Below are 15,489 nucleotides of genomic sequence, written 5' to 3'. Positions count from 1 at the left end.
GTTCATGACTCCACACCTGTGCAGTGTTGGTCTCTGACGTTTCATTCAAGATACGGCCGAAGCTCAACACAGATTGCCCTGGCTCATTTTTTTTTTTGCCACTAACATGTACTCTTTTGTGGCTCCAACATGATTCACAAAGTGTTTCTGATTTTTATAGGAACACAAGGTGCTGCTCACAGGAACGCCCTTGCAGAACTCAGTGGAAGAGCTCTTCAGTTTGCTTAACTTTCTGGAGCCCTCACAGTTTCCTTCAGAGACTGCTTTCTTAGAGGAGTTTGGTGATCTCAAAACAGAAGAACAGGTAATTGGGGGTCTAAAGGATTGAGACAATATGGTTAAGGAAAATGCAAGTCTTTATGAGGACAGGATTTTTTTTTAAGGTTCCTACTCTTATAAAATGAGCACTGCCTCCTTTGTTTTGTATATTTGTTTGTTTATGTTGACAGATGTACTTAATTATTCCAGTTCTCATTGCTAATAAGGATTATTAGGCCTCCTGCTTCACTGAAGGCCCTTGTGCTTTCGTCGATGTGATTTGTAGATCTAGCCTCAGGAGCAAGCTTTTGTCTTTCGCTTCCCTCGCTCCTTTGTCTTTTCTGCTCCATAATCTACAACATGTTCCAGGGCCTCTCTTCTTGCTTATACATTACACAAATGTGAGTAAAAGAAGCCCGTCATATATGTGGAGTAACTGAGTCTGATTTTGTCCTGATTACCTGGACTTTTCCCAGCTTTTAAAGATCTCTTACAGTCTAGTTTATATGTCAGACAAGTTAAATGCTATATGACAAAAATAGCAGAGTTGGGAAATTAAAAGGAAAGTTCAGACCTGTTTAAGAATCAGGAACAACAACAACAACAAAAAAAAAAAAAATCAGGAACAAGGGAGAGGGTACAATTTAAGAATCTTCTGCAATAGGTAAGTTTCTAATGCTGAAAAAAGAAGAATGACTACTTTATATGGGAGGGGAGCTCAGAATGACCAGGAGCCATGAGACTCACTAAGTAGTGGCAGATCATCTGGCGGCTGAAACCGGATGACTGGAGTACAAGTAAGGCCAGAGTTACAGCTGTGCTGTGTTGGAAGATCTGGAAATGGGGCTGGAAAGCAGAAAGGTAAAGAAGTCTTACTCGTTTCTATTTGAGAAAGACAGTTCTGCTAAACTGATTAAGCACAGTGCACAAGTGTGAAGGTGTGAACAATTGGGAGACCACAGCCAACTGACGTCAGGAGTGTGCTCTGGTTCCAGTCTGACGCTTTTACCTGTCATGCAAGTCAGACTTTGAAAGCAGTAAAAATAAAATAAATAAAAGGTGAAAAAGCACTTGTTATTCTCCCCCTCCGCATTTCAATATCTGTTGATTCTTCAAAAGCCAGCTCCAACCCACTCTCCATTTTTGGACCACTGGGAATGCATCCTCTTCTCCCATTGCACTTAATTTGTGGTATGCATTTTTTCTTCTTCCTAGACAATGATCTCCTTGAGGACAAGGCCCACATCTTCTCCAAAGTTGTGTTTGTTGTATTGCCCAGCACAGTGTCTGGCTTGTAGTATACTCTAAGTGACTCAGGTATGAACCAAGTGAAGGGCAAAAGCTGAACCCGGCATGTGGCAGACTGACATTTGTCCGTACCTTTAACAATTAGCTAGCTCTGTTTTCCTCTTTAGGCTCTTACATAGTAATTCTTCACCCATTGGGGGAACTACATTCCTAAATGCCTTTGGATAATCAAGGTCTGAAGAAGGCTAGGTTTAAAATTGGGATTAGTTATAGGAAAAAAATACATTAGTTATCTGGTTTATTTTAATTGACACAAAAATGCAATTTTTGTGTGTGTACAATATGCCTTGAAAAAATATATATATATAGTAGAATAGCTGAATTAGGCTACTTAATCTGTGCAGTACATTACCGTCTTACTTTTTGTGGTGAGAATACTCAAAATCCACTGTCACTGCAGTCCTCAAGAATACATTGTAATTATAGTCTCCATGTTGTACAATAGCTCTCTTGACTTTGTTCTATCTAATTAAAATGGTATGACCTTCAACCAGCATCTCCCCAGACCCTTCTCTAATAGTCATCATTCTACTTACTGTTTGAAGAAGAAATGTTTCTATTTTAAAACACAATACATATAAGCTCTCAGTAGTGTCTGTTTACAATATAAACGCATATTCATTGTTTAAAACCTGCATCTCTCAAAACTTCCCGCAAGTGGGCTGTGTTTCTTCAAGAAGCAGTGCTACAGCAGGTTTTGTGCCTTTTAGAAACGTTGAACAGCCAGCCCTTTCTGACTTTAGAACTTAATTTCTTTTGTATCTCTTGTCTATTTTCTCATCAGGGTTGATCTTACTGGTACCACACTTGAGCCGTATGTAGATTAACTCAGGTGCTTTGACTTTGAATTACCTATCTTGTCATTGTCTTCTGGAAGAGGGAGAGAGGAGAGTTCTTTTGGTGCGGTCTAGTGAATGGAGATCTTTGTGCAGATGTGGACTCTCAGACACAAAGCCAGATTATAGCAGAGAACACTGCAGTAGCCCGCAAACGACAGCTCCCATGACATTGCTATGCGACCTTCTTCATGCACTTCTACTTCTAAACACAAATACTGCTGCTGTTACTTAAAAGGCTTAGGCTAGCTCCATTCAAGCTGCCTCTAAGTCCTTCACTCTGTCCTTTCAGCGTGCTGGTCTTCCTTCTTAATGTATCATTTGTACCTCCTAACAAGATGGGACATTCACCATATAACTTCTGTGCATGTGTGTGTGTGTGTGACAAAAAGAAAGAAAGGTTTGTTTTCTGCATCCTAGAGCATAGGCACTGACTTCCTTCTCCCTTCTTACCTCGCTGAAGAGGTTGCCACACAGGTTCTTGATAATTTGTGGATTGAAACCATATCCCTTTTTCCTCCAGATATTATTGTAAGGTCCCCATTTTCAGGGATCAATCTGTGAAATTTTATATCGTTTTTATGATCTCAATACTATGATGATATTGAAGAGATTATACTGAATGTTGACATGCCATATTGATAATTTAGTCCAGACCGGGACAAATAAACGGCTTTCCTTTCCTGAACAGGTAAAGAAATTGCAGTCTATCCTAAAACCAATGATGCTTCGGCGCCTGAAAGATGATGTGGAGAAGAACCTTGCTCCTAAGCAGGAGACCATCATTGAAGTAGAACTGACCAATATCCAGAAAAAGTACTATCGTGCTATCCTAGAGAAAAACTTCTCCTTCCTGACCAAAGGTGCAAATCAGCACAACATGCCCAACCTTATCAATACTATGATGGAGCTGAGAAAATGCTGCAACCACCCCTACCTGATCAACGGTGAGTCCAGGAATTAGGAGCAGTACATACTAGACTAGAATGTTTTTTGTCTTTTTGCACAGTATAGAACAGAGCTTCAGAAAGACCGATGGGTCTGCCTGAACGATATAATGGTTTCTACCTATTCACTGTTTCTGCAGGGCTTCTGTAGACCTGCCTAGGAGAGTGGGGGTTACCCATCAGTTTCCTGCCCTTATGACTCATATTCTAACCCAAACTTTCCTTTTGAAAATAGAGAAATGTGTTGCTTACTTGAATGAATGATGATGTGGCAGTGAGATTAAAAGTCTGCGTATGCGTTCAGTCATACTAGTCACTGTGACTAATTGGAAAAGGGTTGGTGGTGGTAATGATGATAATGATGGTAGTGGGGTGTGTGTGTGTGTGTGTGTGTGTGTGTGTGTGTGTGTGTGTGTGTGTACACCAGAGATCCACGTCTAGTATCTTGTTTTTAAGACGGTCTTTTTTTGAATCAAGAGTTTGCCAATTTTGCTAGACTGGCTGGCTAGGAAGCCCAAGTACATAACCTCCTTCCCCTCCTCCTCCCCTATGCTGGGATCACAGGCATGTGCTATCATACCCACCTTTTTATGTGGTGCTGAGGATCAAACTCAGGTCTTGCCAACTAAGCCATCTCCATAGATCTGGGTTTGGGTATTTTGCTTTGACTTTGGTGTTTATTTTGGTTTTTTGTTTTGTTTTTTTGTTTTTTTTGTTTGTTTGTTTTGGTTTGGGTTTTTTTTTTTTTTTTTTGGTGTTTTTTGGGGGGGGGGGGAATTTTAAAGCTTTCGAGGAATTCTGATTGTAGTGTGGCTTGTATTCTTTTATAGCTAATTATGCAGTAATAAGAAGTATGAAAGTCTTTTTGTGAACTCTCTGGATAATTTTTTTACCTAAGTAAGTTGGGTTAGAACTTGACATCTCTGACTTTGAGTTTCCAAGAGGGAATTCTAGGAAAGCATGGTGGCTCTCCTGCTACAGCAGACTGACTCCTAGGGGAATAGAGCAGACCACACCCGAGTCTGACTGTTGGCCCAGTAAATGAATTAAGTCAGGATTCACTGTTTCCAAGAATCTATAAAACAAAAACAGCTTTTAATTACATCTTACTCAAGAATGCTTTTGTCCATTCTCTTTCAGGGGCAGAGGAAAAGATTCTTGAAGATTTCAGGAAAGCCCATAGCTCTGAAGCCTCTGACTTCCAGCTACAGGCCATGATCCAGGCGGCGGGGAAGCTGGTGCTCATTGACAAGCTTCTCCCCAAGCTCATTGCTGGCGGCCACAAAGTGCTCATCTTCTCTCAGATGGTGCGCTGTCTCGACATCCTGGAGGACTATCTCATCCAGAGACGGTGAGGCTCACCCACTGCCACAGGCAGCGTAGCCCCCTAATCCACTCGCATAGGTCTTAGCAACAGAGTGTTCACCCTTAGAGAAGAGGAATTGTCTTTTTAAAGACTGACTAAAGTCCATTGTTAATCTTAGGACCAAGTAGTCTCAAGTTTAACTATCGAATAAATTCGTAGCTCTCACAATGTGGAGTTACTGTTTTGCTTAAGAAAAATCTCACGCTTGTTTAAGTTTAGTTGGAAGACATAGAATTGCAGTAGCATTAGGAAAGGGTAAAGAAATGACATAGTTACGTTCTTGTTGTGTGGTGTGATAGAAATGCATCCTGGAAAATGCCACCTCCCTAAGTTTCTGTCGTGACACTCATGGTAGCACTCAACCCTGTACTTCTAGCTCTGTAACTCCTTGGACCTGACTTTAATGACTGTATACGTGAGAAGGCTGCTATCATGCAGATTATTGAGATTCATGGAGGAACTGCCTGGTCTCCTCAGACTATTTTAGATTCTCTGTCATTGTAAGACACCAGTGAGCTGAAGATGATTGATTTTTTAAGAATGCGCTTGCAAGAATTAAAGTTCACAAGATATAAATAAGAGTTAGTAGTGTTAACACTACACATCTTTCTTCTCAAGTAGGAAAACTGGAGTAGGTCTCAGATGTCTTAGCAATGCTCTTATCCTTGAAAATTATGTTTGTCCTTATAAATTAAATCCCTTCCTACAAAGAATACTGAAAGAAATGACAGGCTTAACTGAGGAAGTTCTGGCTTTAATATGCATAGGTAATTCTCCAGAGTCAGATTAGGTAGTAAAAGTCCTCTGAGCACCATAGTAGAGGGAAGAACTGTTGAGACCACTGTCTCTTCTTGGAATAAGCTGATGGTCTAAACCAGAACCAACAAAACAGTTGGGTAGCTTGTCAGTTCACTATAGATTACAAACTTAGTACTGTGTGTAATAAATACCTTACTCTTCAGGAGATACATGACTGTTGAGGATGGTGTTTTGTTTTGATAGTGAGTTACAGTGTAGTGGAACAGACTTGGGAAGTATAAGTCTTTACTAAGCCCCCATTTAGGTTGTTTTTCCTTTATTGTTTATTTGAATTTGTGTTCCAGTTAAGAATTACGATTCTCTTTGAAAGTATGAAATATGTAGCATGACCCCTGGGCGAGTCCTTGTTCGAGCCTAAAGGCTGATTCTTTTTATTCTTTCACTTTGAGCAGTATATCCATAGAACTTTACTTTCTTTTCAAATAGATCTAACTGTCTAGTTTTCTATTTAATAAAATAGGACATCTTTCCCCCAACATTTATTATCAAATACTACATATAACATTTACTGAAGTGTTATAAATGCTAGGTGTATGTCCATTCTTTTCATTCTTCCTTTAAATGTGTTTATTCTTGGAGCAGGAGAGATGGTTCAGTGGTTAAGAGCACTTGCAGCTCTTACAGAGGACCCAAATTTAGTTTCCAGCACTCTCACTGAGCAACTCATGGCTGCCTCTAATTTCAGTTCTAGGGGACTCAACACCCTCTCTGGCCTTCACAGCCACCTGTATACATGTGGCATACACATAGACATACATATACGTAAATAAAAATATTTTTAAAAAAATCTTCTATTATGTTGCTCACATTATTCTAGATGAACTTCAAAATTATTCTTTAAACTGACTTGTGACCATTGCAGACCTTTATGTATATTTGTAAAGAGGGAAGAGAGATATATTCACAACAGGGATTTTTTTGACTTTTATATAGTAAGTAGACAAGAATTTATGTCTTTGAAAAATTGAGAAACATGCTGCTCTCTGCATCGTTCTAGGCCATTTATGTACACTATTGAGTTAATAAATATGGAGGACCACCTGTCTACCTGTTGTTAAGACCTCTGTTATAGATACACAGTGAACTGCTTATCGCTGGCAGACAAGAATATTGTTCATTTCCTTTCAGGCCTTCTGAGGTCAACAATTCTTATGCCAAAACCATGTCATCCCCACCCCTAGCCTGTCTCTCAAAGGTTTCTCCAGAGTGCCCCCTGCTTCTTGTTGGCATATGACAGTTTCTCAGGATTACAGCTTGATGAGCCACGTTAGTTCCTAGGGATCTTATTCATAATACAGTTCTGACAGGGGGTTAATTGCTGAAGTTTGGTGTTGAGGAGTTTATGGCATCTGATTTCTTCGTTCAAACTTCCAAGCCCTCAAGGCTTTCTTTGTTCTTGAGCATCTTTGCTGTACCAGCTGTCAGGTTCTGTCCTCATTTAATTTTATGCCAGACTCTCATACAGAAATGGGAGCACCGCCAGAAGATCTGGCTTAGAAGTAGGGAGAGTGGGGAGTGATTTCACAGTTTAAATAATCCATTTTTAGTTTTTTCTTTAAGAGCACTCCCTCAAAACTAAACATGTGACAGTGAGAATCCTTGTCTCAGCCATTCTGCACACATACCGTCTGAAAACTGTTGTTATGTTACAGCTGCTGGGGTGCTTTCTACTTTATGGAGAAAGCCGTGTGTGTGTGTGTGTGTGTGTGTGTGTGTGTGTGTGTGTGTGTGTGTGTGTGTGTGTGTGTGTGTGTGTGTGTGTTGCACGCACGCACACACACCACACCACCCCCTCTCCTCGTGTTGATTTCTTCCTTCCCAAAAGCTCTGCCAGTCCCACCTGAGGATGCACACACAGGCTTGTCCTTTGTCCTCTGTTCCTGTAGCCTTGCTTGTTGACCTAGAAGGGAAGGAGGCTGCTGTCTACAAGAAACCTAGCCCTGTCTTCTCACTGAGTTGCAGGCTGCTTCTGCCCATCTCACACAGCGCAGTACAGAGTACAGCATTGCTTTGTCAGTGTCATTTTGATATTAGGTATACTGAGTCTGCCTTCTGTCAGAGTTTCAAGTGCCCAAACTGTATTAGTGTCCATAACTTACCTCTAATTGCTCTTTTTAGTTCTTAAGCAAGTTCTTCTGTTCAGCATTGAAATGTGGTTACTGTGAAAACCATCGTCAGGTGAATCTGGTCACTGTGAGAACCATTGTCGGGTGAATCTGGCTTCAAATTGGCTACCAACGTGTGGCTAAGCATGCCGATGTGTTTGTATGATTGTCTTGCTGTGAAGTTTCCATAGGTGGGGAATGAGGGTGATGATAGAAATACCTCGTAGGATTGCTGTGAGAATTAAATGCAGTAATGCATAACCAAGCGTGGACTGCGTACATAGTGTTGGTACAGAGCAGACTCTAAGGACTCGCTTCTGTCAGTATTATGGTGGTTACAAATGTTAGATTAAAATACATCTAATCCTTTGTCTTTTTCATCTTATGACATAAAATCTCTTTGGTCAGCCTTTTTAACAGCCTGTTTCTAGCCTCTCCTGGCATCTATTACTGTGGCTCCATAAAGTGTTATTCTTTGACATATTCTGATTTTAAAGCAGTACCAAGGACCATGTCCACACTTGTATGTGTGGTTACCTTGTGAGTGTATGAGTGGAAAGCAGTGTCTCGGTGTTGCTGTTAGCTTTGGTGCAGTGTAAGTCTTCATCAGTTAGGTTTCTCTCCACTCATTTCCTTGGCTTTTTTCTTCACATGTATCTTTTCTTTTCTCAGCCAAATTAGGGCTGTCTTGATGAATTCTGCTTTCAAAGCCATCCCCACACCAAGTCATCTACATTGCCATCTCTGTCATCTTGCCAGTCATCTCACTGGATTAGAGACATTTGTTCCCTGAATTGATCCAAGGTCTTGGCATTGATAGGCTTCAGGTTACTTGGTCTTTTTCTTTAAAACAGTCTTTCAGGCTCACTTATCTTATGTGTACGGATGTTTTACCTACAAGCATGTCATTACTATGTACCTGGTGCCCAAGGAGATCAGAAGACTATGTCAGATGCCCTGGAACTGAAGTTGCATATGATTGTGAACCACCACATAGTTACTGGGAATCAAGCTGGGTCCTCCACACAAGCAGCCAGTGCTCAAACCATTGAGCTCCCAAGCACAGTCTTTTTCTCAGAATGTTCCTAGTGCTTCTACTTCACCTTTCAGTTTTTGTCAGTTTTGGTGCTCAGAGTAACTTATCCTATAAATTCACTTGTCAGTAGGGTAAACAGAAAGGATATAAAAAGACACAGGAAAATTAAGATCGTTGCTATGTATTACTGCTCTGTTAATTTAATAGTATCCACATAAATGTTCTTCTGTGTTTTGTTTTCTGAATGGGCAATAGCAGTATGTCTGGGAACATCTTCATTTCCTGTTCTTTATACTCTTTTCTTTACCCCACCATGCTATCCAAATCTTTCTGATCTCTTGAAGCACAGATGCTCTCCGCCTCACTCCATTGTCCTCGTCATAGTCTTTAGTGTTCTTGTTCCCAGCACATCTTAGAAACCCTTTCTGTGATCTAACTGTGCACATGGAGGTTTTGCTCTGCACCTTTAATGTTTCTGAGAAACCAACAGGGTAGAAGTTACCAGTTCACAGCCCAGACCTGGCAATGTAGTGCCACAGGCTCCTGACCACTTCCAAGTGCCCTGAGCAACTGAAAACAGAAATGAACTCTGAGCCCAGTTATGAGCACTGCTGAAATCAGTGCTTAAGGCTTATATTTGTCTCTGTGTCAGGAAACAGCGTTCTTTGCAAGTATAAACTGGGAAATTCGTGAGAATAAGTTGTTTGGACAATGTACTGGGGATCAGTACTTTGTGATTTTTAAATCTTATAGGCATCTTTGATTTATAACTGGCCTTTTTGTTTTCTTTTGCTTTAAACAAGGAAGACTTTTTTTTTTTTTTCAGTTCAATTTTAATCTGCACTGCTTCTTCTGCAGAGGGTGGGATTCCTTAGACTGGTGTCATCTGGTCCAGATTTGAAGTGGTGTGTTCCAGGCCATTGGACAGCCACTTGCTATTGTTTGTGCTTTGAACCATGATTAACACCTGGGCTTTCATTCATTTGGGTCCCCTCAGATACACCTATGAGCGAATTGATGGGCGAGTACGGGGAAACCTGCGCCAGGCAGCCATCGACCGGTTCTGTAAGCCAGACTCAGACCGCTTTGTCTTTCTTCTGTGCACCAGAGCGGGAGGCCTGGGAATCAATCTCACAGCTGCTGACACCTGCATCATATTTGATTCTGACTGGAACCCACAAAATGACTTGCAGGTAACCATTAGGATGATAACTCTTTATCTAGCTGTCCTGACTCCCAGAATTTCATAACAAAGCCTGGCTTAGTTATAGATTGTCTGCAGTGCTGCATGCTGTGGTGTCAGCTCTTAGGGATTTGACCAGGAGAAGAAATTAAGTGAAAAGTAGGTGTTAACCTTCCCACTAATTAGAGAGTACTTCTCTCCCTTTAGTTGAAATGAAGTAATGTTCTCGGTACCAGCCTCCAAATACAGACTAGAACTGCTGTTATCAAACTAAATATCTGGCCTTTTCCCTTCAGTTTGTTTGACGTCGTATGTCCGTTATGTGAATGAATTTTTTAAAAAGTGTGAAAGCTCTGTAGTGTGGCAGGGGGACAGGCTCTCTCACTAGGCTGTCTGCTCTCTCTTTAATGTATATGTCAGAAGTTACATGTGTCCACTTTAGTGGATTCGTAGATTCTGTTTTCCAATTGCAGTCACACTAAAAATAACATGTGACTTTACACAGATTATTGCAAAAAACATGTTCAGCATAAAAAACGGACAACAGGTCAACAAGTAAAAGTGCTTGCCACCAGGCCTGACAAGTCTGATACCCAGGACCCACATGGTTTGAAGAGGAGAACCAACTCCTGAGATTTGTCCTTAGACCTCCACATGCACACACTCTGCATGTGGGGACACACACACACACACACACACACACACACACACACACACTAAATTTAAGTGTAATAAAAGCAAATATAATGAACAATAAGAAAAGAGTAGTGCCCCTATTTGGAATTCATCAGCACTGTTCAAAAATAAATTAAGTGCAGCTACCAGATTGTCCAGTGGTTCAGCCTTATAATTTTCCAACTTCTCACAAAAACTATTAGAAAATAGACTCGTATCCATTATTATTCACAGTTAACTTCATCATCATATACACTGAATCTTGAATTATTTGCTGATGCTAACTAAGATCATTAGTGTGCAGGGTGGGACATATGTATAAATGGCTCATAATCTAATAAATCATTGATCTAAAATATTAGGAGGCTACAGCTTCATTTAACTCAAGAAGAATTTCAGGGGCTGCTGCAAGAGAAGGGATGCCAGGAAGAGGGTACCAAACTGAAGGACAGGCCCTCTTTCCTACCTGCTCTCTTCCACAAAGTTATTCTTCCTGTTCTTTTCTTTTAATGAGTCTCTAAGTAATCTTTTGTGTGATGAAAACAGTGTAGTAGTTGAAAGCCAGTGTATTACATACTGAGTTAGCTAAAACTTAGGAGAAATACCATGGTAAATTACCACAAAGTAAATTGTGTGGCACTCTGTTCAATATCTGGCTTCAAATTAAACTGGTTGTAAATAATTTACTGTCAGTTCTTTGTCCTGGCAAAGAGATATTAGAATCAAAGATGGGTTGCTAAATTTCATAAGTACAGTTTTTGAATAAGTAACATATGGTCATCGTTAAAGTTGAAAGGCAAAAGCTAGTACTTGATCTCTCTGTGAACGAGCCTAATTTGGAGTTAGAGATGTGGGTCAGTGAGAGAGCGCTTGCCTAGCTTATGCAAAGCTCTAGGTTCAATTCCCAGCAGCTAAAAGTATCCAAGATTTAAAACAAAACAATAAAACTAGGAAAGTATTACCTTTGGTGCTGCCACCTATTTATTTAATTGTTCTATTTGAATGTAGCTCATGCCCATGTATATTATCTTTGCTCTACAAAGTCACAGTGGTGGCTATAGATAGGTTGGCAACAGAAACCTCAAAAGTCACACAGTGGTTAGCATTAGGCTCTTTGCCAGTGGTTGACCCACCCTAGCAGATCGCTTCTTGAGCCCTTGACAGCTGTGAAGCTCCATGTTCCTTTGTGATGCATATTCAACGTTAGATGTAAGACAAAATGTCACGGAGAAGAGGAGTATAAGAAACCAAAACTGAGTGGCCAATGTGGACATGTCTGCAGGAATTTCCAGAAGGGAAATTGGAAGCATAAGGCCAGAGGCAGACATTTTGGAATCATAATGCCTCACATAATGGATTGTAAACATTGACATTGAATAGGTAAAATACTGAGAAAAGCAAAAGGTGAGAGTGCCTTACCTAATGGAGAGATGAAGTCATCTAAGAGGACTGATTTCATGTACAGCAACCAAAGGAAGTGAGTTGAACTGCCCAGAGTTAGATCTGTGAAGAGAGGAGACACTCTGGAATGGCTACTGTTAATATGTACTGCCAGGGACGTGCAAAAGATAAGAATATTAGTGGTCATGCAGAAATTGTGAAGTAGTGTGAACTTACTCAGGGTGCTATCAGTTTGTGAGCTTCCTCTGGCTATCAGCCTGGATGAAGAGACCCAGAAGACCAATACTGCAGATGGTTCTAGGTGGCAGCTTGCATGCAAGAACATCACAAAGTGTAATGAGTGAGGAGTCAGTAAGACTGCCCAAGTCAGGGTCAGAATTCTAAGGTTTTTGGCTCTTGGTCTTCAGACTAGCTTCTCTGTTTCTGATCCACTTTTATTGGTTATTATTCAAGTTTCATTAAAGTATAGGGTAGTTTAAAGACAAGGAATTGTATTGATAATTATTGGGAAGTAATTGGTGTATTAAAAAGACAATATGAATCTTAAAGGTACAATTCAAGTTGTAATCTTCAGAAATGAACACATACACGAACACACTTCCTTCCTTGTAACATTTTCCCTGCACACAGGCACTTATATACAAAGGAGGGGGAAGCTGAGACTCGGACACTCAGACCACCCTGTGATTGCCAAGACTTTAGCTAAATCATCTGGGAAGATGGCTAAACTGAAATGCTAACACTAATGAAAAAGGAAGATCTACTAGATCTTTCCCAAGAACTATTCTTGTTCAGGACATTTTCTTTACATGTATTTATTTGCACATGCCAATATTTTTAATAAATGAATCATCTATTGTCTTTGGAAAATAGATTTAGTCATAAGCATTTATCTAGGAATGGGTTAAGGCACATACAACTTATACTGCCTGATACGAACATCAAACCATGGAAAAGAGAGTCCATTTTGAACTAGATTTTAAATTCTGTTGTGAAATTTTAGCAGACAACTCATTTCATTTGAAAGAAAATGGGATTTCACTGAGGTCTCAAATGATATGGCATTATTTTGACCAATCCAAAGTTGTTTTTGCAAGGATAAACTATATTTTTTTAACTAATTTCTGGTGGATCCCTGTAGGACCTTAAAGGTAAAGCAAGCATGATTGTAGAAAGAGTGGGCTCTACCAAAGTACACCTGAGACTGAGCCAGGGAGTTTTGGTGCTGAGCAAATACAAGGTGGTTATCTCAAAGAATTTATTGTGACTTTGCCATTTCAGAGGTTGCACTCCTCTTACCTTCAGACCTGCAGCAGGGCAACACATCATGGTGTCAGACTCGTGGCAGAGTAGCCTGTTCAATTCATAGAACAAGCTAGGAAGCAGAGAATCAGTAGCTGGTTCCAGTATCCTCTTGAAAGACATCTCTACGTCAACCTAATCCTCTTCGGTTAGGACCCACTTCTCATAATTTTCTGTAGTGCCAAGCACACCTTCAAGGCCTGGGGAACACTGGAAAACCAGTCAAGCATCACAAAATAATCCTGTTTCCTTTTAGAGTTTTTCACTGTTACTGTGCATCCATTCAACCATCTGATTCTTTTCTGGAGAGGGAGAGGTGTTTAAGGTGGTTTGTATCTTGGTTTTGGTTTTGGTTTTGGGAGTCAAAACTCATACTACATAGCTTAGGCTTGAGTGGGACTCAGATCTTCTGCTCCACCTTTCAATCTCTGTGCCACCATGCCTGGCTAGAGATATTTTTAAATTTAGATCTTCATAAGACATCATTATTGAATATCATCTGTTACTTACTTTATCTCGTTTGCCCAGTAAATCATATCCTGCCCCCATGCCTAGATGGAATCAGTTCAAAAATAGACGCAAGTAAACGATAGAGCATCAAAACATTTGCCTTAAAGTCTAAAGGCACTTAAACACTAGAGCTAGACTTACAGCCAGAATTTGGCTCACTGACTCGTACACGTGCACATTCTCCTGTCTTGGCTCAGCATGCCACGTGCCCCTCTGTAGAGTGGAAGGCCCCTGACGAGCCTGCTGGTCACAGAGAACTGTTTAGAGTCAAGGAGGAGGACTCTGTGGGGCAGGGTTCCAGGCCTTCAGCAGCAACAGCAGCAGTGCCAAGGTCCCCTTTAACACCAGAGCCTAAGACACGGCAGTGCTGGAAACAGTCGCGTAAGAAAGAAGTGCAGTAATGAAAACTTTGGTTTCTTCTTAGAAAGCAGGTCTTGCTGAAGGTAGAGAAGAGCCTCATAGGACGACAGGGTGTCGAGCTCTCTCTCCCTCTCAAAGCACCCTCCTTGTTGCTGCTCCATAACAGCCTGTTGAGTTCCCCAGACTTGAAGAGAGCTCAGCTTAACAGTTGTGGACAGCACAGTTCAAGGGCCATCCTGTGTCTTAATGCTCCCTGACGGTAGAATTGGGAAACCATAGGAGCAGATGTCCTGGCTGGAGGAGTTTGAAAGCAAGAAAAGGAATCCACACTGAGGAGACAACCCCTTCTGTGGCCATAGAAGAACTCTAGGAACTTTCCACAGTGCTCCAGAGACGGTGGGGGGCTGGTTCCTCCTCCTACTTATGAGAAAATGACAGTGCCTTGACTCATATTCAGAGTTGGAAAACTGGTCAGGAAATTCAACAGCAAAATAAAAGTGGTTGAATTATGGAAAGACTGGGAGTTTTTCTTTTTTTAACTTGTAATTGTGCAGGTTTTAATTAAGGAATAAGTATAGTTTAAAGTGTTAAGGAAAACATGCTTTTAAGATGTTATAAAGCTGCTAACTTGGAGGCGAATGAGGGCAAGAAGAAACAGCTTTGTGTTTGGGTTTTTGTCGTGGATTTTTAAGTCTATTTTAGACAGGGTCTCACTCTGTAGCCCTGGTTAGCCTCAAACTCAGTCCTCCTGCCTCTGCCACCTGAGGCATGAGCTGTACCTTACCTGACTGGTTTAGGTTTTGTTTGTTTTGTTGTTGTTGTTGTTTTGTTTCGGTTGGTTGTACTTTTCGCTTGTTTTTGGTACCATCCCTTTCATTTGTACATGGTTGTCAAAGGTGTAGTATGATCTTTCTGACTTGGACTTGAGATTGGCAGTAGTAAACTGAGGGCAGAATAAGTAAACTACGGGGTCTATAGCTGTTCTGTTTTCTTAAAGCATTGTATCAGGCTTTTGTTAATCTCAGATGTATCAAAAAGTAAAGAACAAAGTGTGAGTCTACAGATCAGAAAGTCGAAGCTCTGATTTTTTCCCCTGGGGTGAAAGATTGTAGCATCCCTGCCCAGCTGTGTGCTGTCCCACTCTGCACCCTTGCGATGCATCTCATTTGGATTGCTGTCCGTTCCTAGTGTTTCTCTCTGCCTTACTTTTATGTATGTGAGTTCTGATTAGGAAAATAAATACTTTGAGATTTGACTGTATAATGACAAGTCTCTTATCCTGTTGTCACTTCAGGTAAATTGTCTTGGGAGAAAGAGCATATGTTTGTCTGCTGATGTCATTTAGCTGCTTGTTTTTCTTGGTTAACAAGAAACCCAGAGGCG

At 40.8% G+C, this 15,489-nt stretch overlaps 1 protein-coding gene across 3 annotated transcripts in view; it reads left to right on the top strand.

Moving 5' to 3' along the window:
• Chd6 (chromodomain helicase DNA binding protein 6) overlaps positions 1–15,489 on the top strand; it is a 113,660-nt gene that overhangs the window by 44,701 nt on the left and 53,470 nt on the right. For all 3 annotated transcript variants that reach the window (XM_032904672.1, XM_032904670.1, XM_032904673.1), the window contains exons 13-16: positions 161–304; positions 3,094–3,349; positions 4,490–4,700; positions 9,673–9,868. In XM_032904672.1, coding sequence (XP_032760563.1) covers positions 161–304; positions 3,094–3,349; positions 4,490–4,700; positions 9,673–9,868 — 807 coding nt within the window. The remainder of the gene's footprint in view (positions 1–160; positions 305–3,093; positions 3,350–4,489; positions 4,701–9,672; positions 9,869–15,489) is intronic.

This window comes from Rattus rattus, chromosome 5 (genome assembly GCF_011064425.1).
Source record: "Rattus rattus isolate New Zealand chromosome 5, Rrattus_CSIRO_v1, whole genome shotgun sequence".
In the NCBI taxonomy this organism is placed as follows: Eukaryota; Metazoa; Chordata; class Mammalia; order Rodentia; family Muridae; genus Rattus; species Rattus rattus.
Note: the sequence above shows the minus strand (reverse complement) of the source record. Positions and strands in the feature narration are given on the sequence as shown.